This window comes from Podarcis melisellensis, assembly GCF_964234715.1.
Source record: "Podarcis melisellensis genome assembly, chromosome: 8".
Classification (NCBI taxonomy): Eukaryota; Metazoa; Chordata; class Lepidosauria; order Squamata; family Lacertidae; genus Podarcis; species Podarcis melisellensis.
In genome coordinates, this window is record NC_138540.1 from 44,929,553 (window position 1) to 44,954,796 (window position 25,244).

The 25,244-nt window shown below is 42.7% G+C and overlaps 1 protein-coding gene across 1 annotated transcript; it reads right to left on the reverse strand.

The window, feature by feature from the left end:
- LOC309375046 (uncharacterized protein) lies at window positions 1-11,506 on the reverse strand. The gene is made up of 8 exons (XM_081920433.1): window positions 10,981-11,506; window positions 8,814-8,937; window positions 7,618-7,742; window positions 5,619-5,709; window positions 3,225-3,304; window positions 2,362-2,406; window positions 1,590-1,624; window positions 1-437 (listed from the first exon to the last, which is right to left on the reverse strand). The coding sequence occupies exons 1-8, from the start codon at window positions 11,022-11,024 to the stop codon at window positions 199-201; spliced, it is 783 nt and encodes a 260-aa protein (XP_081776559.1). The 5' UTR covers window positions 11,025-11,506; the 3' UTR covers window positions 1-198.
- Window positions 11,507-25,244: the final 13,738 nt, after the last annotated feature.

The window sequence follows — 25,244 nt, forward strand, 5'->3', positions numbered from 1 at the left end:
TAACTGTCCAATAAAATAGAAAATAAGGGACCCTGGTGAGCAAATCTCAGCCATTTACTACCAGTATGGAAATTCTACCAGATCCACTGATTTGAGAAATAAAAAAATCTGACATCTGCTTTACTTTCAGGGTTAAAGGTTTTATCAGTTTTGATCTGTATTTTTTATTCCTTATTCTTCCATCATCTATCTACCCATTCAACCATCACACCCACACACCCCATGCCTGTGATTTTCAGTTGAGATGTCACAGGGAGAACAGACCTTATCTTGCTTGCGTTCCACCTGCCATTTTGTGTCAGGATATACAGCCAACTGCTCAGAATCCAACAGCTTGCTGGGGTTCAATAAACTGAGACAATCCTTGGCATTTTCTTTTAAAGTACTGAGTTGATCCTGCTTTATCTCCTGCAGTACTTCAGAAACAGATGATGGCTCTTTACAGGAAAAGGAAATGTGCACAGTAAAAAAGGGTGTTAGCTTTGGAACAAGAGTCCCATAACATTTCGTATTAGAGCTAAATGAAACTGAAACAGATGCCTACAACACTAGGCCAATTTTAAAAGTTAGTCAGAAATATGCTTGCATCAGTCTTTTTGTAATTTGATCCAAGGTAAACATATTCTGGCAATAACAAGGTGAAAATTTCTGCTGTCAGCAAAACACATAAATCAGGATGTAATCTTGCTATCTAAAAGCAGATTACAAAATGTTTGTCCTCTGCTGTAAGTGGCCCAGATGCACCGTTGTCCACTGACAGTTAAGGGATTTTGTTTAGTGAAATCCACCTCTTTTGTTGAATGTATACTAATCTGGCTAAAACAGTTTTACCCATTCTTAGAACTGTAATGTTTTTATTTGTTTTAGAATTGTGTATTATATTGTTGTAACCTGCCCTGGGATTTGGTAAAGGGCAAGAAAGAAATCTTAGGAATAAATAATAGTGACACAGAGCTATGCAATGCAAACACCCATCAATTCTCTGTTAAGGCAATAAGGGACAGAAAAACCACTTACAGTTAGCCTGAAACTTACACTCACTTTACTTATGCTATCACAACCTTATGCGGGTGACCAAAAAATAAACAAATAAATCAGAAAACCACAGGAAAAATAGGGTTAAATCAAAACGTGGTAGAGAAACAACAGTTGGCAATCCCATCTGCCATTGCAGTCACCTGGGAGAGTGTATGGGCACCTTCAGAGAATCAGAGTGAGAAAGGGTCTAGCAATTGCATGGAGAGCAAGGGAAAAGTAACCTGAAAGTGAGCAAAAGCCATCTGGAATGTGTGGGGAAGGTTGACTGAGCAAGTGGGGGTGGTCTGAGAGTGATGGGAGTTGATCTGAAAAGTGGTCCGGAAGCAAGGGGGAGAGGTTTTTTAAACTTGGTTTTTTAATGGCTTCTTACAGGTCTTCCTGGCTGTATGTGTTTTGTCATTTATGTGCAGTTCCACATAGGTTGCGGGCTTGCAGTACTGCATGATGCAAGTATGATATGGAGACTTAATTAATCTTATACCAACCAGCCCCTTCTATTATGTTACACTAAGATTTCCCTTTAGAAACGTCCAATGCTCACTATACAATACCTGAGCTGGACCAGGGCTGGAGAGCAAGGCTTTTCCTGAAAGACACAAACAAAATAGAACCTAGAGTTAAGAATGGCAATGGGTTTGCAAAACCTTCAAACAACCTCCTTTTTATGTCTGAATCAAATTTTGCTGTTAATTGACTTTATCTGACCCAGTTTGATCCACTCTAAGGATGACATTTTAGCACATCCCTATTCCAAAATACTTGTTATGACATCTTAGAAATGGCTAGTACAGTAAATCCCTCCTTCTTTCTGAACAGCTCATTCTTTCTCTACTTCTGGATTGATTACAAGAAAGTAAATATCTCAGTTAAGGGACTATTAGCTTCCTGATAATTTTCCTTACAAACATGTTCTACTGCAAAATTTGGCATTTGAAACAAGAGAAAGAAAAACTGCTGTGTGGACTATGGATGATTCCTATACAGTAGAGTCTATATCATCATCTAGTGAAAAGTTATTGTCTGTACATACAGAACTATTGATCAATTCCAGTAATATATTTTGCTGTTCATTGCACTATCCTTCCTCCAAGGAGTTCAGAGTAGTGTCCATGAAGGTTATTCCATGTTATCTTCACAATAGCCCTTTCTGTACTGAGAACCTGAAGTTTTGAGCTCTGACTGTTCTAAAACAAAAACCTTACTAATATGTGCAAAACAGAACCTGAAACGTGTTTTGGTAAGCCACATAGAATATTTCCACTGCTATCTTAAGCTAACTCACATATTAAGCATGAAGAAACAACTGTTGGACCATGTACTTACTGCCACAGTTCCTTTATCTTCTCCAGTACTGAGGGCTCCCGGTTGCTATAAAAAGATGACATCTTAGCATTCCCAGCTTTTCACCATAGTCCAAAGTTACCACTTAAGCTTCTCAGAGCAGAAGAACAAATGGATTAAAGAATGGATTTCGAAACCTGACCGATCATACGAAAAATTACAGAATACTCTTAGTTTCTGAATATGGTAGATCCCAAGGCCATCAAAAGTTACCAAAGCCACTTGGAGAATTATTATTATTATTATTATCATTTTTTAAAACAACCAATTTGCAGCTTCAATTTCCAGTAACAAAAACATCACTAAGTAGCAATTCTCTCAAAAATGAATGGCTGCCTCCAGGGTACACTGCCTGTCATCTTTCCAAATCCCCTTCTTTGACAATTTGAGAAAGCTACAGCACTGAACTAAAAGAGGTAAGGGCCTAACTACACAGGACGCTAATGAAAACATTTCCCCCAAATATAAATTGGTATGCAGCAGAGGCTATTTTCATTTAAATTGTGGCTGGGAGTAGAAGATTTGAACCTTCCCACACCATACACCTCACCATACCTGGAGTTTCTGAGATAAAACCATACATGCACCTCTTTGTTGGAACTTAAATTTTTAAAAGCCACAATATGATTGCTAACCACCTCATTCACATCACAGGTAGTAAGGCTCTAACAAAATAAGACTGTTGGGGAAGGACACATACCAATTCATTCTGCCCAGTTTAATGTACCAAGCTTAAGTAAAATGTGATGCAAATTCAAGCAGACTCATCTAAGCATTTTCTAGCCAACCTTCTTCCATGCAAATTCACACACCAAGCCCATAACAAAGCCCAGAGAAAGTCTCACCAGTCTTGCTGCCTCCGTTCCCTCCGCTTCATGGGCATCACTCGGAAACAATCAAGTACCAGGTAAAATCGGCAATCCTCCTGAAAGTGAAGGAAAGGCAGAATTAGGTATGTTGTGCCTGGATGAGTATTCAGTCCAAAATAAGGCAACACAAGTATCATTTAAGTTTTCAATAACCTCATGAGGTGGGTTAGGCTGAAATATAGTGACATGTTCAACACCATCTTCAGGTTCAGCATTTAAAACTTTGAAAATAAATTGCAGTCACAGAAAATAACAACAAAAAAACACCATCTTCAGGGCCAGAGGGAGATTGGAAACATGCTTCACCACAACCGCCCCCATTTTCAGGACGTAACTACTCACAAACTCACCTTAAGAGAGTGTGCTTTCACAAGACTATAATGCTGTATCAATTTTAAAAAAGGAGGTGGGAGAAGTCACCTCACAATGATACTTCTTCTGCCTTAAAGATGGCAGACACTCAGAACGCTGACAAACTCAAATCAGACAAAGGTTTGTGCCAGACAGCCTTCTGTGTCAAGAGAAAAGTCAACCAACTCAAGAGTCCCACCCTGACTATTATCCTAGCAGAACTTCTGAGGAGCAGATGAACCCTAATACCACAGATAAAATACAAGTCAACCTGTGGAGGCTGGCTGAGGCCTTCACATCTTTTCCCGCCAATTTATGTGAGGCAATGCAGCTGCACCTGATTCTAAGTACCGTATTTACTGGAATGTAATGTGCACATTTTTTTTTGCAAAATTAGGATGCACATTTGATTTGATGGCACATTTTCAATCGCCAGCAAATACTTTTTTGGTTTCAAGGTTTTGAAAATTGAGGTGCACATTAGATTCGATAGTGTATTAGATTCGAGTAAATATGGCTACTTCTTTCTAAAGCACCTGCTTTCTAGGCTCATAATTGAGCCTGAGGTGATGTCAACGACATTTTTTTTCACCATAGGTCTGGTCAGAGGAAACAAAGGCAATTTTGGTAAAGAAAACTGAGGCTGCAATCCAATTACTATACATAGATTTTAACTGATTAATGGTAGGTGTTTCATTTTATTTATTTATTATTTCATTACACAACATACAAATGCACTATAAAAACACAAAATACATAATAAAAATAACAACCAAACCCTGCCCCCCCACAAACCAATATCCCTCATGCCCCCCACCAGCTCCCACAAACACATTTAAAAGAGAGTATAAGATGTTAATCAGCCCAAGGTCTGGTTGAAGAGGAGCGTTTTCACCTGGTGTAATGAAGGTGCCAGCTGAAACCTCCCTAGGCAGAGCATCCCACAAATGGGGAGCCACTGCAGAAAAGGCCCCGTTCTTGTGTTGCCACCCTCCAGACCTCTGGTCGGGGAGGCACACAAAGAAAGATGAGGATCACAGAATCCAGGTTTGTTTATATGGGGAGAGGCAGTCCTTGAGGTACTGTGGTCCTGAGCCATTTAAGGCTTTATAGGTCAAAACCACCACTTTGAATTAGGAAGGAAACTAACTGGGCCAGAATCAGTGTAATATGCTCAAACCGTCTTGCTCTGGTGAGCGAGCTGGCTGCCAAATTCTGCAAATTTTACTGATCGCCAGTAAAGAAAATAAAGTGAATTAATTCCAACAAAGATGGCAAAAGATGCTAGAAATGTACATCACTGAAGAAATATGGGGAAATACCATATTTTCAGCCAATCACCAGCAGGCCTTGCTGCAGCCACCAATCACCCGCCAAATCGCCGCTGCCAATCTCCTGCTTGCTGCTGCACATCCCGCCTCTGCATTCACTATCCACATATAAGACAACACCCAATTTTTGCCTTTTTAAAAAAGCAAAAAAGCATAGTCTTATACACAGAAAAATACGGTAAATTCTCTAATAATTTGGTATCCTACAGGCCCAGCTTCCAATTACCTCAGTGGCATAATCCCATGGTAGGCAGCAGACTTTCCTAAAACCAACAGTCCTTTAGAGGCATCTGGGTGAATGCATGTGAGCTAAAAGTGTGGTGTGAGAATACACACAAGCCGTAAGGCTTCAGTGTCTCTGTGCTCACTGGTTGCACGCCTGACCTTTGTGCACTGAGTGCAAATATTCAGTCACGTTCAGTTTTAAATGGTTAGACTTCTTGCCACTGTAAGAAACTCAGTATAATTGCAATCTCGACTTTAGGGAGGATTCTGCCCAGGTTCAGCTAAGCAGGGTTAGGACCAACCTGTAGATAACTGGGAGAGGGTGGCAATGCAGTTTTTTATGGATTGGTTTTTTTATGTTTTTAGATATGTTGTAAGCTGCCCAGAGTGGTTGGGGAAACCCAGCCAGATGTGTGGGGCATAAACAATAATAAATTAAATAATAACTATTCATGTGCCTTACCACTTTAGCTTCTTCTTTAAAACAAACCCTAAAATTCTGCAGGACGATGAACTGGCCAACAATACTGGAAAATCCAGACTGGGGTAGAGCACTAAAAAAAAGAAAGAAAGAAACATGTATTGCCTCTCGTGATAGCCATGCCCAATAGTTTGCCACATTGTCTAAAAGGCTGCAATTCCAAGCAAAATTTGGAATAATCCATTCATTTCCTCAGAATACTGAAACTTTCAGCTTCCGTTGTTAAAAAAGGGACATCCAAAAACAAATACTGTAGATAACAGTAAAGATATGTTTCGAGAATATATTTTTTTTTAAATACTTGTACATCATCATTCAAAGGCTGCAGGTAGTTTACATCAAAACACAGTAAAATAATATAATCATGCAAGTAGTGTGCTTGTGTGCTCTGTGTGACCCAGATTATTTAGTCCTTACTTTCCTTTAGCTAGGAACACATATTGCTCATCACTCACCCCTATGCCGCTCCCTCCTCACACTACATTGCTCAGGGGGCGGGGTGGGGAAATCTTTCAAGTTCTACAAAAGCCCATGTGGAAAGTGCAGAATGAAGTTTGCCAACAGTGTGCAAATGCAAATGTGCACATATTGGTTTGCAAAAATTATTCTAAGAACAGAACTTACACTGTCTCAGAGTGAATAGAGTAATTATGTATGCAGGACCTAAAATATTATGGAATTTACTCTGCAAATAGAAATTAACAACTGGTTGTCATAGGCTCTCTTGTGTGTCTTAAAAAGTGAAGAATGCATGAAAGGTCTAAAGTTAATTTTTAAAATGGCATTCTGGTAGATTTTGTAACACAGAATTTTAGATTGCTTGGCACAGAATGGTATGCAGATTGCTAATGTGCTAGCTTTTGTACATGCATGTTCAAAATGTACATGTTTCATAAAATTTATACACCACATAATTCTAAGAAAAAGCCTAAAAATGGTTTAAAACCCCAAAGCAGTAATAAAAATGAAAAACACAAGGAACCATAACAAGGTTCTCTAACCAAAGCAAGGAAAGTCACCACTACCTATGCCTCTCAGAAATCTATTGCAGCAGGGCCCATGGCACTGTTAATTTAAAAGCTAGCTAAACTAAGGATTAGCTACTGATCAGGACTGACAGAGGATACAGCTTTATGCCTTAAGCCTCTGGTTTGTGGAAGCTATGATGGGACAAGGGAAAAGTGGAGTGTGTGCTGATTCACACAGTAGCCTTTTGGAATCCTTCAACGGGGGGGGGGGGAGAGGAAGAATCTTGCACAATTTAGTGAAAGAATCCAGTCACTTGGGCCACCAAAGAGATGTTGCTTTAACACTGGACGATGAAGTCACTGACCTCCATAAAACAACTGATTAGTGATTTGAACTGGCAATGTATCCACATCAGCACAACAAAGAGAAGTATGAGACCATTTTAATTAGTTTTTCTTAAGAATTATGCATTGTGGTGGGCTGCTTAGTATAAAATAATTATCTTCAAAATTCATATCATTAAAACACTGTAATCAATCTTCCCAAAGTCTCCCTTGCTTATTTTAATACTTTTTATTTTTTGTTTGAATATTATTTTAATTTTAGACTAGTCAGTTTGTTTGTTTTTAAAGGCTGTGTGACAGGCCCTCAAAACATTTCCATTTTTCTTAAGTGCTTGCCACAAGCTCAGCAAGATAGAAACAAGGGTGGAGAGCAGTTTGGAACCACCAATATTTATTGGTACTCTATCATGTTCCCTATAATAGGCTGCTTACCCAAACACCAATTTCCCCCCCGGCAAATTTGATGATTAGGACCTGGGAGACCTGGGTTAAAATCCTCTCTCACCCAGGAAGCTCACTGCACAACTTTGGGCCACTCACTGTCTCTCAGACTAAGGTACCTCACAGAGGATAAAATGTAGAGTGAGGAGAACCATGTACACCACCTTAAACCTATTGACGGAAAGCTGAGATATAAATGTAGTTCATACATAACGTGTAAAAATTACCATTTTGTCATCTGAACAGCTTTGGCTGTAACATCCACTTGGATATAATGATGCCCATCTGCGATGCACAGAATAGCTGCTGGAAGCTGCTCATCATGATCTAGAGCCTTTGTTTCATTTAGAACCTAGCAATAAATTGGGAGATAAGGCAGGAAAAGAAGTCAGGTATTTCCCACACATATTAAAAATAGGGACCAAGCCAATCTATAGAGTCTTTCATTCATTTTTGTGGGGAGCGGGGGCAGGATGAGGAAGATATGGAGACCCACAAAGTTTTGAAAGCCACAGTATGGCAATTTAGATCTGCACATGAGAAAAAAGCAATAGTTGTGGGAGCAGGGGACTTCCCATTTTTCAGAGGATAAATACTCCTGTTGCAACAGGAATCATCTTAAAAAGATCAGTCTCCTAACAAGAAAAACTCTCTTCTAAGCTGGTATGTGCTGACTTCCAATTTTTACAAGTACTTGTATTAAAAGACAAAATGGGGGGGGGGACTTCAATCTGCTTCCCAACTAAACAGGGGCACCATTTTAGTGAATCAAAATATTGTAATTGATCTAACTGATCAACCAACTTAAACACTGCAGCTCTGGCTATAAGGCACATAGGCTGCAACCCTATGCTCATTTACCTGGGGGTAAGCTCCATTAAACACAGAGGGACTTGCTTCTGAGCAAACATGCATGAGATTGCGCTAATATAAAGCAACTCTTATGCTCAAGCAAAAGGTCTCCTCTGGATTCAGAAGGCAGAACATAGCCACTGCCTCAGGAGCAACAGAAGCATCAATTATGTCCACATTAATGTGGTGTAAGAGTGCTGAACCAGGACATGGGACACACAGGTTCAAATCCCCACTCTGCTATGAAGCTTTCTGCCAGTCTTTCTCTCTCTCTCGCTCACTCTGCCTAATGAACCTCAAAGCAGAACCACTCAAAGTGGTGGTACATGGACTGGGGCAGGTCTGTGAACCATTAGCTACTGGTCCGTGGTAACTTCACCACAGCCCAGGTTGGGTTGGACACTTCAAGATAGCTTGAGAAGCACCGCCTCACATCATTGTTGTAAAGAGAAAAATGAGGATGGAGACATTGTTCTAAGCTCCTTGGAGGAAGGGGAGTATGGAATTTTATTTTATTTTATAAATGAAGAGTTCCCCATTCATCACTGCTTAAAAAGTCACATTAATATACCCTCAGGACATGTCCAAGTTGACCCTCTTCTCTGGTTTCAGAATCCTTGTACTCCAGCAGAAGATTCACAATCCAAGGTTCCAAGTAGCAGGGCCTGTTTGTCTGGCTATCTTCATTGTCTAAACTGGAAAAAATAAGTAATTAAAATTACTAAGGCATGGGAAAATGTGCAAAATAGGAGGAAAGGGAAGTGGCATGGCAAAAAAAAATTGCTTGATGGTATCACACTAAATATCTTCCAGATTGATATACCATTAAAACCCATTGTGCATTTTATTCATCATTAAGAAAACAGAAAAACACAGAGAATGTTTGAGACAACATGAGCCCTGTTAATCTGGAGAATGATTCATATGCCCTTCCATATGTATGTAGGTACACAGCCAATCCATGTTCAGCCATTTTAATGGGACTACTAGGACCTTAACACTTTCATATTCAATGACCTCACCTTCTCATGTAACCATCAGTATAGTAAACAATTTGCAAGTTGGTATACAGAAAGTTCATCCAAGAAGCTCTTCATTTTAACTAAAACACTATTCTTATTTGATAAAAAACAGAAACATGTACAGGGGAACCTCATGTTACGTACCGTCCTCCTTGCGAACGCTGCGGGTTACAAGCTCCGCTAACCCAAAAGTAGGTGTCCCTTGTTGTGAACTTTGCCCTGGGATGCGAGTGGAAGTCGTGCGCCGGCAGCACGGCAGCAGCAGAAGGCGCCATTAGTGAAAGCGCGCCTCATGTTACAAGCAGTTTCGGGTTGCAAACTTCCAGAACGGATTAAGTTTGTAACCGGAGGTACCACTGTATTCTAAGCCAGGTGCAGTGTGGTACAAAATTAGGTGTTTTGAGGAATAAGTTATGAGCATCATATAATTTTTTATTTTTAAAAACACCTCTGATTGCAAAATTTACTCCTGTTGCACATCACTCTATTTTCAGATACTTTTGCCAGAAATCAGGAGGGCTAGAAACTTGTAATATAAATATAAGTTTTGCAGAATTCTGTATTAGAGTCCAGATTTAGATCAAAACTGGGGTGCAGGCAAGCAGTTCCTGAGAACAGAAGATCTTCCTTCCTGATACAGTTTCACCCATTAGTATCACTCCTTTCTCTTTTCTATTGAGATTCCCAGGTTGCACTATGGGATTAGGAAGGGGTTTGCATTCACCCAATACCAACATAAAAAGCTTGCACAGACATGCCCACAAGGTCACTCACAGGGTACTCAAAGTGGTCTTTTAAACGCTGGTGAATAGCATAAGGTTACCAGATTTTTTCAATGAATCTGGGGAAACTTCACTCTGAAATGAGTCAGAATGATGGGATTTTGTCAGGAGACTGATTTGTAAATCTGGGGACTGTCCCCAGGAAACAGGGGTGTGTGGTAACCTTAGAATAGCAGCCTAATGAATATGAAAGGAATATACAGGGCTGATTGTTGCTGGTCCAAGAAGAACTTACAATTTTGGACACCCACTGCAGAGCTACTATAAATGTAGGCTGATGCAAAAACAGCAGGCTCTCATTAAATCTAAAAGTAAAACCTGCATTGACAGAACACTTTCTCAGACATAAGACAAATTCAGACTAAACTGAGTGGGAGAATCATTCTACAACCTATTTTATTCCCTGGTAAGAGGAAAAATATAGAGAAAGGTGAACTATTGCTAGCTAGCTAGCGATTGATTGATTGATTGAATGTATATACCATAGCTTTAGGTATGGGTTTTACACACGTATTTTATGCCTGGCAGATAGGACTGGTTATATTACTTGGAAGGAAGCCCCAGTCCATCGAGATGCACGTGAAACTTTCACAGAGTAAAACCCTGCCCACACTTACATAGAAGCTAAGCCTCACTGCAATCGTTCGGAACTCGCAGCGCAATAAGCCTACGCAGGACGGAGGATGGATTGTATTTGCGCTGGAAGTGCATCCAAGTGGTCCAAAGCAAAAGATGCCGTGCGCGCCTCTGTACAGCAACGGGAAAGTAATGTCCCGAGGTGGGAGGGCTGCTTCGGAAAATCAATTTCCTACAGCGAGTAAAAGTCCGATTAAAAGGGAATTACGAAGCACTCAAGAGCTTCGCCACCCGCCAGCTTATTCGGCGGCCTCTGCCTGCCAGCTACGCCAACGATACCCGGGACCTGCAAACTTACCCCGTGGGCTTTGAGTCCCGCAGCGACCTCCGCTCCCGATTCATAGGGGCAGCTGCCGAAGACCCGTGTCAAAGCGACCTGCCCCTTTCTCTGGATAGGAGCGAGGCCTCATTCCCGCTCCGCCAGCTGGACTCCTCCTCCCAGCGACTTCCCAACGCGACCCGAGCTAGGTGGGCTGGCCGGAGGACGGGAGGGGAAGGCACAGGCGGCCCCTTCGCGTCTCGCCCTCCCCTCCCGAGCTTCCCTTGCAGCGCCTGCAAAGCAGGAAGAGGAAGCGACGTTGGCGCGGGCTTTCCGTTGGGCAAAGTAAACAGCTCGGCCCGCTCAAGATGTCGGACGCCGAGGCGGGCAGATCCGCGCAAAGAGACTTCCTTTCCCCCCAGTTTCCTGAGCCTTGCCAACTGGCCCAAACTGTGCCGGCTTGAAGCAAGCTCTGAAGTGCACTCAACTGCTCTGTGAGCATTTTCATCTGAAGGCAGGATAAAAATGTTTACAATGAATAATAATAAATAATACCTTACTATATTTTCCGCACTTCCCTTTTCATTTCCCCAGGCCTTTAAAATTATATTATTGCTTTATGCTGTTGTAGCTCTCTGGATTTTACTCTTCTGTCCTCAGTTTAAATTGTTTTGCAGTCATTTTCCCTCTGTTGTATAGTGATTGGTGATTTTATAATTGTACAGTATAGCACTTTGTTATTTTTTGAAATTTTGATTGATTTAATTCTGAAGAATGTTGATTATACCGCATCCTGTAAAGTGTATGTATGTAATACACATTTCCCTCACATTTATCTAGTTGTAATCATTACAACGTCTTTGTAAGGTTGGTCAATATTATTCCCTATAAGTGGGGACTGAGGCTCAGAGAGTGTGGCTACTGAATTCTGGCTAATGAATTGGAATGATGGTTTCATTCAAACCAGGAACTATTGTGGATGATTATAACAATTCCAAAATTAGTGGGTGTTTAATTACATGTAGGAGCATTAATAGATGGAGAAGTATTCTTTATGCAATATCACCATCTGTTGGATCCTGCAGGAAACGCAGTGAAATCCTATTCCCATCTTTTCAGAAGTACAGTGGTGCCTCGCAAGACGAAATTAATTCGTTCTGCGAGTTTTTTCGTTCTATGAGTTTTTTTGACTTGCGAAGCACGGATTCCCTGGGTATTAACAGTTTTAAGAAAAAGGAAACAAACTCGCAAGACGTTTTTGTCTTGCGAAGCAAGCCCATAGGGAAATACGTCTTGCGAAGCAACTCAAAAAAACGAAAAACTCTTTCGTCTTGCGAGATTTTCGTCTTACGAGGCATTCGTCTTGCGAGGTACCACTGTAAGTTGTATTAAGTGGGATTTTGCTCCTGGTGGCCTTGTTAGGTGTGAGCTTAAGCACCAGGTGGCAGGATGCCAGTCCAAGGGCCTCCACTCCCATGAATCCAATGACACAATCATGTTGCTTAAACCATAGAGGTGGAACGGATCTCAGAGGTCATTTAGTCCAACCAACTATTCTCAAGGCAGGATCTTCAGTCATGTCCTGACATATAGCCATATAATATAGCCTCTGTTTAAATACCTCCAGTGAAGGACAGTTTGTTTCACTTTCAGCCAGTTCTTACTGCAATGCAGGGATGGGGAACCTATGGCCCTCAACTCCCACTAGCCCCAGACATCATGGCCAATGGACAGGAATGATGGGTGTTGTAATCCAGCAATACCTGATTGATTTGTTGTCATGCTATGCCGATTTTAATTCAAATGAATCCCAAAGTGGCTTACAAACAATAAATAACATAATAACAAACTCAGCATAAATAATACAAAATACCATATTTTTCCATGTATGACTAGGTTTCCCCCCTAAAAAATAATGTCAAAAAATTAGGGGGACGTCTTATACACGGATATGTCTCCCCTCATTTTCTTAAATCTGAGTCCCCCAAAATAGGGGTGTCTTATACATGGGGTCATCTTATAGACAGAAAAATACAGTAATTAACAAATCATGAATAAAACAATTATAATAGCAATATAGCCTTGCCTGCCAGAGCAGCCTTTCCAAATGTGGTGCCCTCAAAGTATTTTGGGCCACTACTCCCTGCCTCTCTGTTATTGGCTATGCTGGTTGGGGCTGATGGGACAGCTTAGAGAAAGGTGTTATTGAGCTACAGAGAACATCTGCCCAATTCCTGAATGAAATATCATTCAGATATTTGAAGACTGCTATCATGTCTCCCAGCCATTTCAACCATAAAGTTCCTCAGAGGACTTGGTTTCCTGACCCTTCACCTTCCTGATCTTTCTCCTCTGGACACGTTCCAGTTTGACAGTGCCCTCCTTAAAAGTGTGCCTCCCAGTACTGAACACAGAGTTTGAGCAATGCAGAATTAGGTTTGTTGCACCTCTCTAAATTAAATTTTCTAAATTAAGAGTGGTAAACAAACCTTCAAGTAATCTGAAGGTTATTTGAAAACTTGTCTTTGTGCTAGTCTGAATATGCACTGAACTCTTGCCTGCGACATAAAAAGGTAAAGGTAAAGGACCTCTGAGAGTTACGTCCAGCTGTGAATGACTCTCGGGTTGCGGCGCTCATCGCGCTTTACTGGCCGAGGGAGCCAATGTTGGTTTGCAGACAGTTTTTCTGGGTCATGTGGCCAGCATAACTAAGCTGCTTCTGGCGAAACCAGAGCAGTGCATGGAAACGCCATTAACCTTCCTGCACTTTGACATGCTTTCAAACAGCTAGGTTTGCAGCAACATGTTGCCTGCAACATAGTAAACAGTCAAATAAAGAACCTCAGGCCATGCTGTTAGGTAATAGATCTATGGAACAGAACAGAAAGATTTCAAATCTTATTGGTCTCAGAAAGTTTTAAGAAAGTTTCAGAAGTTTTCAGAAGTTGTAGGGGTGCCACTCAGAAAATGGCTGCCACGGAGAGAATGTGGCATAACACAAAATGGCTGCCATGGGAAGTGTGGCTTAACACAGTATTAGAGACAACCACCCCCGATCACTTTATGCTTACCCATAGGAAGTCAGCTATGTCTTGCTGGTGCTGATTATGGAGTTCACACGCACACTGCTACTGTCAAATAAGAACAGAGAATACCAGAAAATAAATATATAAGAGAGCAACACCACTCTCATTTCACAGAAATTGATTAGAAGATGCCTGGACATTTTCCTCCATAACTTACTTTCTAGGAGAGCTGGAGCCTTTTTAAAATAAAAATTCCAGAGGTTGGGGCACCTGTCCAGGGGCTACTGGAAGCCCTCATGGGTGCCACAGCACCTGTGGGCATCAAGTTGACGACCCATGCATTATATGTCTCCTACAAACTGAGTTTGGAAAAGGGTCTCATCTTAATGCATAGGCAAGTTGGTAGGTGAGGAGGCATTCCATCAGATTTGAGGGCCCTAAGCCACTTCAAACTGCAGAGCATGGTTCAAATGATACCTGCATTCTTCCATACCAAACCATTCCCCACTCTCTACACACAGAAAATTAGTATGTCAGAGAAAAAGGCTAGGATCCTTTCCCTTTGTGTGCTAATTTTTTGTGGCAAGGATTTTTTTAGGAAGGGGGAGCATTCAATCGAGTGAGCACTTATTTAGAAAAAAATATATGGTAGGTGGGGACATGACAGAGGTTTATAAAATTTTGCACATTGGGAGCAAATGGATAGAGAACACTTGTATTCCCTCATAATAATAATATCTCAGGGCCACCCATTGAAACTGATAGGCAGTAGATTCAGGAGACAAAGGTAATTACTTCTTCCCACAGCACTTAATTAACTTGTGAAATTCAGTGTTACAAGATGAGGCGATGGCCACTTGCTCAGAGAGCTTTAAAAGATAATTAGACCAATTAATGGAAAGCTAGGTCTATCAAGGAACATTAGTCATAATAGCTCTTTGGGACCAGGTAAGCAACAGGGGAAGGCGATTGCCCTGCTTCTGAGATGGTGGGGGCAAACAGGATGCTGGACTTCACGAGCCTGCACTCAGTAATTGGAAGTGGAATTGTCCAAAAATCAGCACCTGGCATTCTTGGGCAACTGCTAGGACCCCGAAGGCCCAAGAGAAACTCAAATACATATGGCACTGTAAATGCCCAGGGAACACTCAGAGCTGGCAGGGTAAGAATGGCTGGCATGTCTGAAAACCTGACTCCAAACTCATTGTGTTGGAAGATACCATTGAGGTCTTCTAGTCAAATCCTGGCGGCTCAACGCAGGATTCAGCCATAGCATCCTCAAAAGAAAACCATGCAGACTCTGCCAAAATGCCTCCAGCACAGGAGAGCCCACCACCTCCCAAGTCACTTTTGTTTTTGCTCCATCTCCTCTGCTAATGCATTTGCATCTCTTGTACACAACACATGCTGTGTCACACCCAATTGCACAGACAGGTTCACTGTATCTTCACCCTGTAGTGTAAACCACCAATATAATTCTGACAGCTGACAAATGAGTGGCGACTACGGCATTTGCATCTCCTTTTGGCAACTCAGCATGACTGCTACTCCGTTAATGGACTGAGCCCTGGATGATTGATTACAGTTCTGTGCCACTTTATCCAGAATGGCCCAAGGAGGTCAACTAGTTAAAAACTCATAAGACATCTCCATAAAACTCTACAGTACACCGCTATTTTTCTCATAATAAAAATAATTATCACATTTTTTGAAGAAAAACTTTATATAATATAGACTATTTTGTCAATTAGAATGCCTCTTGTTGCTGTACACATAAATGCAGGCAGATCCAGAAGACTTTAGCTCTGGACAAACAGAAAAAACATGAATTGTCATTCATGTGGTGCAGGAAAGATAGAGGGAAGCACAGCACCACAACTTTCAGAACATCATCTGCTAGAGCACCAGGATAACTGACAGACCCTCTTTGTTATGGTAAGTGAATGAGGTGATAGTGAGACTATCAAGTGAGTTTGTGACTGATTAGCATGGAGAAAGTTAAGGGAATGAAGAAAATAAAAGAGAGGTTGGATACTATTTTTCCTTTTCTTTGTTGGGGTTCCTACTTCACACTAGCAGTTTAAATGGTACAGTTTCTTGCGAGATTGCTTTCATTTCTAATTAAAAGCTAAAAGGTGAATTTTCAGCTTGTTGAATACCTTTTGCTAAAGCTTGAAGTGTTTTAAAAGCTGAATCTATGCAGTCAAAACTAAGCACCATTGAGTTCAATGGAGCTTAATTCCAGGTAAGTACAAGATCACAGTCACACAGATTCAAAAACATTGGTGTTACACTATATACTCCTGTTCATTGGTGTGTATATGAACAAATGGTATGACACACCCAACGTGCATTTTTGTTTTAAATAGTTTATGTATTGTGTTTGAATGCTGTAACTCACCCTGGGACCTGAGGGTGAAGGGCGAGTAATAAATAACAGAACAAAATGGAAAATTCTGGAAAAGCTTGAATGGGGTTTACTTCTGAGTAGATTGTGAAAAGGATCCCACTTAGCCTTCTTTAGTCTACTCTGCGGTTTTACTAATATTTTGTGTTGTTTTTCTCACTCTGTTCTGCTTTCATTTTGATAGTAAGCCACCTTGAATATCTGTTTAAAAGTCAGTCATTAAATAAATTGAGCAGTCAAGCTTTATCCAGCAACATTTCTAGCTTGGGTGCCTTTGTAGTGAGGCAGACTGAATGCAACACATAATTCATTATCTCTGCTGATGGACCAGCTGCCTTTGGCTTTCCCTCAGCCATCACCTATCTGCAGCCATTCCAATGGGCTTCCTGAACTGTTTCCATCCCAGCTGGTTATTACAATTTTAAACTGCTGATCCTGTCCTCCCCCCCCCCTTTTTTTTTAAGATGTTGCAATTGTTATGGTCTTGTAAGCAGCCATCCTGAGTGGCATATTTGCACAAAGGGCAGGATTAAAATGCTCTAATTTGGAAAGAAACTATAATAACTAGTGACCAAGCTTTAATTTATCCCTCTCCTTCCTCCCCATTGCTTTTTCCTTGTGTGTATTGTACTGTCTTTTAGATCAGAAGCCTGGGGCCAGGGACTGTTTTCCAGCACAGTGGTACCTTGGTTTACAAACAGTCCTGTTTACAAAGTATTCGGTTTACAAACTCCGCAAAACCGGAAGTAGTGTCCCGGTTTGCGAACTTTACCTTGGTTTACGAATGGAAGCCAAACGGTGGAAGGGCACCACTGGCAAGAGGCCTCATTAGGGAAAGCGTGCCTCGGTTTAAGAATGGATTAGGTTTAAGAACGGACTTCTGAAATGGATTAAGTTCGTAAACTAAGTTACCACTGTACAGTGGTACCTCAGGTTACAGACGCTTCTGCTTACAGACACTTCAGCTTACAGATTCTGCTAACCCAGAAACAGTACCTCGGGTTAAGAGCTTTGCTTCAGGATGAAAACAGAAATCGCATGGCAGCAGCGGGAGGCCCCATTAGCTAAAGTGGTACCTCAGGTTAAGAACAGTTTCAGGTTAAGAACTGACCTCCAGAATGAATTAAGTTCTTAACCCAAGGTACCACTGTACAGAATTGCCTTCAGACAGCTTCGAGGTCAGATAACTCTAAACCCTCCAACATTACTCCAATGAAAATAGGGACATCCTAAGGAAAAGTGGGACATTCTGGAATCTAATCAGAAATTGGGACGGCTTCAATAAATCAGGGACGTCTATGGAAAATAAAAACACTTGGACAGTGTTCTCGAAGCTACCAGCATGAGTCTGACCAAACTGTGGGAGGCAGTGGAAGACAGGAGTGCCTGGCGTGCTCTGGTCCATGGGGTCACGAAGAGTCAGACACGACTAAACAACAACAAGGGTCTGTTTTTGTTTAGCCAAGTCTAGCCTGACACAGGTTTTAATTTCTTTTTAGCTTGCTATTGATTTTAATTATTTTTGTATTTTTTAAAATACAAGCAGTGACAATTTCACACAGGGGTTCTGTTCCCATCCCCTGTGTCTGTCAGCGGAGTTTGAATAAGGGCACCCTGCTGCGTCCCCATCTTCATACCCCATTCTGTCCCCAAAGACCCATGCATCGGGGATCGCGTGTCAACTGGACACACCTAAAATGGTTGCTGCCTGTACCTGTTTTTAGCTATATTTTACTGATAAAATTAAATGTTTGGGGAAGGGGGTTGTAAATCGCCTAGCGGCCTATTTACAATCAAGTGGCATGTATGTTTTGTTAACACATAAATGTGATCAGATGGACCTGTGCTACCAGCACAGAGTAGAAGAAAGCTGAATGTGAAAAGAGCCCAGAATATAGTTTACGGCAGAGCTTTCCAAACTTTTCATGCTGGTGACATACTGTTTAGACATGCATCATTTCAAAACACAGTAATTCAGTATTATTAGCAATCTGGAGGTTAAACTAACCCCTTTCCAGGAGCACAGGGAGTGTTTGCGCAGCACACAGATTGGAAAGCTCTGGTCTAAGGGTACATAAGGCATCTACCTACCGTACCTGAAGCTAAGAAGGTCCAGGTGTGGGCACCAACTGAGCACTCCACATATGTTGGGTTGGCTTCCAAGATGGAATAAACAAATGCACACACAAAAATAAACTCTGCAGTGCCAGCCCAAAGCATTTTGTTGCCTGAAGTGGAGCACCTAACATTCCCTCCCCATTCTGAGCACAACAATTCACAATGTTTCACTGCACCATTCCCTTCAGACATGAGTTCTTGCTTTCTTCTAGCCTTCCTAAATTCCATCATGTGAAGCAGCCAACTTCACCTTGCTGCCTCCCCACTAAGAGACCTATGAAAACAGGCCCCACAGTAATTGTTTGCGGAGTGCAAAAGCCAAAAAGGCACAATATGGCAAGGGCCTTTTTACCTCCATCAGACATCTGCTAAGTTGCTGACTTCAGGCAGGCTGAACACCTGCCAGAGCTGCAGATAGATACGTACAAGCTCAGCACCAGCCTGGTGGGGCAAGATACACCCCAGGGTTTGCTGCAACCCATATTCTGGGTAGAGATAAGGGGCTCAACAAGCGGCCAAGGTGGAACCGCCTTTGGTACTTGCACCCAGCCCAGTGTGTGAGCTGTAAGGCTATAGGGAGTCACAGGGGAGGAATGGTCCTGCTTAAGAACAAACCCAGGGCAAACTGCATTCCCCACTGAAACTGTGCAGCCTGCTGCAGCAAGAAACACAAGGGTGTTGTGGGGGTGGGGGAGCAATAAGTCCAAGTCCTACATCGCCTGCCTGCTTCTTCCCCCCCCCCCCGAATTTTAAAAAATGCTTACAGGGTAGCTGAGTGCAACACAAAGCACACTGCTGGTTGTGGTGTACTGTTTTTTTAAAGAAAAAAGTAGGGAATGTTAGCACAGGTGAAAGGTGTTTAATCAACCCAATTCCTTATGTCTAGCAGTCCTGCCAGTGCTTGCTTAGTTTTAGAAGATTGTAGTTAATTAAGCCCTACTTAGAGTAAATGCAAATTAACAAACCTAGTGTAGTCAAAACAAAAAAAATTCCTTCCAGTAGCACCTTAAAGACCAACTAAGTTAGTTCTTGGTATGAGCTTTCGTGTGCATGCACACTTCTTCAGATACACTGAAACAGAAGTTTCCAGACCCTTCTATATAGTGAGAAGGTGGGGAGGGGTATTACTCAGAAGGGTGGTGGGAATGGGTGATTGGCAGATAGCTGTGATGAGCCTGTTGACGACTCTTAACGACTGCAATAGGTCTTATAGAAGGGTCTGGAAACTTCTGTTTCAGTGTATCTGAAGAAGTGTGCATGCACACGAAAGCTCATACCAAGAACTAACTTAGTTGGTTTTTAAGGTGCTACTGGAAGGAATTTTTTTTGTTTTGACTATGGCAGACCAACACGGCTACCTATCTGTAACTAGTGTAGTCAAGTTAATGAACTTCAATGGGTCTGCTCTGAGTAGGACTAGCCTTGACAACCACCCTCAGTATCTAAATGACAAACGCTTACAGATTTTGACGTCTTCAAGTTTGTCTTACTCAAGCCTAGCCAAGGTGGTGCCCTCCAAATGTTGTTGGACTGCAGCTCACATTATCCCTGATCACTGGCCACACTGGCTGGAGCTGATGGGAGTTGTAGTCCCCCAAATATCTGGAAGGCAGCAGCTTGCTCGCCCCTGGATTCCTAACTGCATGTTTTGGCAGCAGGCATTACACTGGTAAAATCCCAGTGCAATTGGCTTGCTCTAGCTGTGCATCATGAGAAAGCAAGAGACAAGGCTGCTATTGTTGCAAGTCAATAAATACAACTTAGGGCGTGTCCACACTTCTGCTTGTCCCACCACTTTCCCCCAGGGAAAACCTACTCCTTACCACTGAATCAAAGCAGACATCGATTGGATTTTCCGTGGATTGAAGTTTGCACTAATTAAGTGGTGAATAGTGAGTTTTCCCAGGGAAAGCAGTGGGGCAAATGGAAAACGGCTCAGACCCACACTTTCTAGGCACAGAATAAGCAAGGCTTAAGTGATATGGTACAAGCCCTTAGTCCTCCTCAAGCGCAGCCTTTGAAGCTGTAGTCCTCTACATAGTGGTGAGGAACCTCAGGTCCAGGGGCTGGAAGTGGCCCTCTAAGCCTCTCTGCCCAACAGTGGATGGAAAGGTGTGTGTGTTGTCTGTGTGCCTGATGTGTAAACCTCTGACTTTTGTCTGATAGGATGCAAACTCCTGTAGAAAGATACAGGTTGCATCCATTGCTCTGCCCACTTTTGCCTCTGGCCTGCCAACCGCTGGCATGTGCTCCCTGAAAGGTTCCACATGAGGGATGTGGTCCTCATGTTAAAAAGCCATTAAACACAACTGGACTTATTTTAACAATTTGTTGGATCACCCTCAAAGTATGTGTAATTTAACTGGATCAACATCTTCTCCTGTTACATTCATCTCTTTCTCACTCTCTTCCTCCCCCTCCTTATGTTGCCTTCCCTGTATCAGATTTTTAGACTGTGCTCATCCGTTGAAGGACCTTACTCTTATTCTTTAAAATACCATGCACATCCATGATGAGAATAGCCCATAGTCAGGGTGATGGGAGTTGGAGTCCAGCAGCATCTGGAGAACTACATATTGGTCACTCCTATCAGTGAATACACATACATACTGGAAGGCTGCCTTTCCAAGTCCAAGACGTGTGCCCCAGAACCTATTATTTTTAAATAAATAAATAAATGATGGTTTCAGCAAGCTGGAGATAAGCACAAATCCTGATGGCACTGTGTGGCTGCCTACCATTCTCTCTCCTTAGGTTGGGAAGCATCAGGAACCAATCCAATATTAAGTCAGGAGAGCACAGCAAAAGGTTTTTTTTGCCCTCCAAAATACAGAGACGGGCATGGATAGAGGACGTGAGAAAGCTGAGGAAGACCTGTCCTCCCTGCGATTCCACAAATAGTCTGATGCCCATTTTGCCTTTGTGGCGTTGGCCAAGCCTAGGGTGAGGGGAATGGGAACGTTTGGGGTCACCAGGAGCCAAAATTGTCTGGCTAAAATCTGAGGGGGGAGAGAAATATAGCTCAGTTCCTGTGCCTGGCCACTGCATCAGCAGCAGCACAGTTTGCAATAAATCCAGTGGGGAAACGGACCGAAACGTTCCCATTATTACAGAATGGCATCTGTACTCCCTCCCCGACACAGCCTCCTTTACAAACATGAGCCAGGCTCTCCTCACAGAAAGAGAGAGAGAGAGAACAGCCAGACAAGGTCATCTTAAGAAGCTGCTGGAAAAGAGAGGTGTGAGTTTAAAACGCACACACACACAGAGCTCTCAGCCTCCTGTTCAGAAGGGCAGGAGAGATGAAAGGCCCACTTTGTCTCACCCAACCTGCGGCATGTGTTTGTTGTTATTTCTGGATCCCAAAATTAGGAAGATGAAAATGTGGGGACCACAAGGAACACTACCCTCTTAGGGCATTCACCCTGACTTGTTTGCAAGGAGATTAGTAGTCGTTGTTGAGGCTAGACGGTGTTACATTAGAGCAAGTGTTGTGTGACACACTTTCCAGTGCATTCTGCACAGGAAGGGAAGGGAAAGGGGAATGATAGTAAGACAGGTCACAACAGAAATTCATAACATTATGCATGGTATAGAGAAGCTGGATAGAGATATATTTCCACCCCTCCCTTCTCCATCATACTAGGATTAAAAGGTAAAGGTAAAGGGACCCCTGACCATTAGGTCCAGTCGTGACCGACTCTGGGGTTGCAGCACTCATCTCGCTTTATTGGCCCAGGGAGCCGGCGTACAGCTTCTGGGTCATGTGGCCAGCATGACTAAGCCGCTTCTGGTGAACCAGAGCAACGCACGGAAACACCGTTTACCTTCCTGCCAGAGCAGTACCTATTTATCTACTTGCACTTTGAGGTGCTTTCGAACTGCTAGGTGGGCAGGACCTAAGGGACCGAGCAATGGGAGCTCACCCCGTTGCGGGGATTTGAACCGCCGACCTTCTGATCGGCAAGCCCTAGGCTCTGTGGTTTAACCCACAGCACCACCCGCATCCCATACTAGGATTAGAGTTAACTAAATTGAGTTGATTGGCAGTAGGTTTTTTAACTTGTGAAACTCGGTGCTACAAGATGTGGTGATAGCATCTAAGTTGCAGAAGGCTTTAAAAGTGGATTAGACTAGACAAATTCTCAAGGAATGAGAACTCAATGAACAGCTATCAGCCACAATGACCATAGCAAACTTTCATATTCAAAGGCAGTTGGCCACCCAATATCAGTTGTGGGGAGGGAGGGAATGTAGGGGGCACTGCCTTCATGCCTTCCTTGTGGACTTCTCAGAAGCATCTCACCAACCACTGTAGGAAATGGGACACTGGATTAAATGGTTCAATCCAGCAGGAGTCTCCTTACTTTCTTACTCTGCCGAATAAGAACACTGAACATTGTAAAGCAGTTTTGTGCACTCTTACAACCTGATACATCAACAGGGAGCAGGAAAACTATTGGCAGGCCTCTTGCTGCCAACTCCTTTAATTTTAATCCAAGCCTCACCAAGTCTGTAGATTCTTTTAAAGTGCAAAATCAAACAAACAAACAAAAACCCATGCAATAAAACTGCAAAGAGAATCTCTTTCATGTTCAAAAGGCCTATTTCCAGCCCCTGTGGTGGTAGGAAAAACTTGGCAAATGTCAATGTGTGACAGAGGGGGGAAAATATTATAGACTTTGATCCAAAAATAAACAAAAGAATAGCATCAAGAAACTTCTCTTTTTTAGTTTAAGTTAAAATTCATGAGCTTAAAACAATCTTGCGGGGCTGGGGAGGGCTGTGCTGACTCAGGTTTTGAAGACTTGCCCCCAGCTGCTTCGGTTTTTAATGGTGGGAGGGGGAGAGACTGGGAAGAAGCTCCAGTGCTAAACTGGTTCATGGAAAAGGGATGTAGCCAGGGCTTGTTTCCCCAGCTGGAACTCAATGGAACTCAGTTCCGGCACCTCTCATGTGGGTGCCATTGCCATTATAAAACAAGGAAGATGTTCACAGTGAGTTCCGGCATCTCTTTTTCTAGCAAAATAGCACTGGATGTAGCTGCATGGTAGGACATCTGTTTTGCACCCAGAAGGTCCCAGGCTCAATCCTCAGCATCTCCAGGTACAGCTGGGAATTGCCCTTGTATGAAACCCTGCCTGGTAGAGCTACTGCAAGTCACTGGACAATACTGAGCTACAATATTAAGAGCATCTGCCTTTCATGCAGAAGGTCTTGGGAATGTCCACTGCCTGAAGCCCTGGAGAGCTGTTGCCAGTCATTGTGCACAATACTGAGCAAGAACAAACAGTGGCCTGACTTGGCATAAAGCATTTCCCATCAGGGCAGGAGTTTGGGGCAGAAGTTCAGGGCCCCACTCAGCAGAACTGAGCAGGAGCACCCCCCAAAGACAGCAGGACTCGCCATCTAAAGACTGGGATGCACAAGGACAATAATTCCAGAGCCTAAATTTTGCTAACTGTACCACCACTCTAGTGTATGAATTGGATGAGATTGGGCTTATCACCTAACCCTGGTTTTGTCAATTTCTGCTCAGAAGGGAGTATAGTAGGTGCAATTGATCTCTTCTCCTTCTTCCATTTGACAACTTAGCAAGAAAAGAAGAAAAGGGGGGGGGAGATTCCAGGTAGATAACTGCACTCCACTCTCAGTCCCCAGAGAGACAGGCCTCAGGAATCGTGCCCATTTCTGTTACAATCTTAAGGGCTCCGCCAGTATCCCTGCCTCAGACAACAACCGGGACGAGATGCTAGAGTTCCTTTGAAGGGTAGATTTTCTCATATGACCTTCATTATGGGAAATAGCATTTCATATTACCGTAATAAGAATCTGCACATGGGAGATTCCAGAAGGGTAGCCTTGTTAATCAGTTACAGGAAACACAAACAAGTCCCTACAGCACCTTAAAAACCTTATTGTGGCAGAAACCTTCATGCACTAAACAGAAGTGGGGAGCCGTTTTGGCTCCTAAGGCAAAACCCTTATCAGATCTAGGCTTGTGGGCCAAGTTGGACAGGCAGGCAAGGCAATCCCCTCTCAATCACCTGATGTCACAATGGTGTCAGGTGATTGGGAGCCTTGAGGTCCCATTGTTGGGACTTCAAAGAACCACTCAGTGCTTGTGAAGTGCTTTAAGGCACCTGAGGCTTGGGGTTTACCCTTGCCAGTTTTCCCTTCCACTTTAAGACTCCCAATTGGCACTGGCAGCTGTGTCTCTATCTAGCCCACATCTGTTGTCACATAAAACATCAGGTGTGGGGCAGGTGGGCATGGTTTTGGGAAAATGGGCTTGCAGGCCAAATCTGAACTCCTAGCCAGCCAAGTCTGGCCCATAGACTGGAGGTTACCTACCTCTGTACTAGAGGGAACTTTATCAAATGTATGAAGCACTATTCTCAACTGATACACGAGAAGAGGGAGGGGATTGTAAACTTTAAGAACAGAAGTCATGACATCCCTAAACTGCACCTCTTACATTTTGTGGTATTTGAGCCCTACGGTTCACATCATCTCTCTGTCTGTCTCCCTGTGTACATACTGTATATTATGAATTTGCTAACTAAGGACTGCATTCCATGCATCTGAAGAAATGAGGTCCCATCTACAAATATGTAAATGTCTTTTAAAATGCCCTAAGGCTTCTCTGTGTGTTTGCATTTCGAGATTACATTGTAAATAAGTGCTTAATTCTTAAGTAGAGGCCTGCCAAGACTCAAGTCTGCTCTGAACTTGAAGCTCTTTGCCATCAT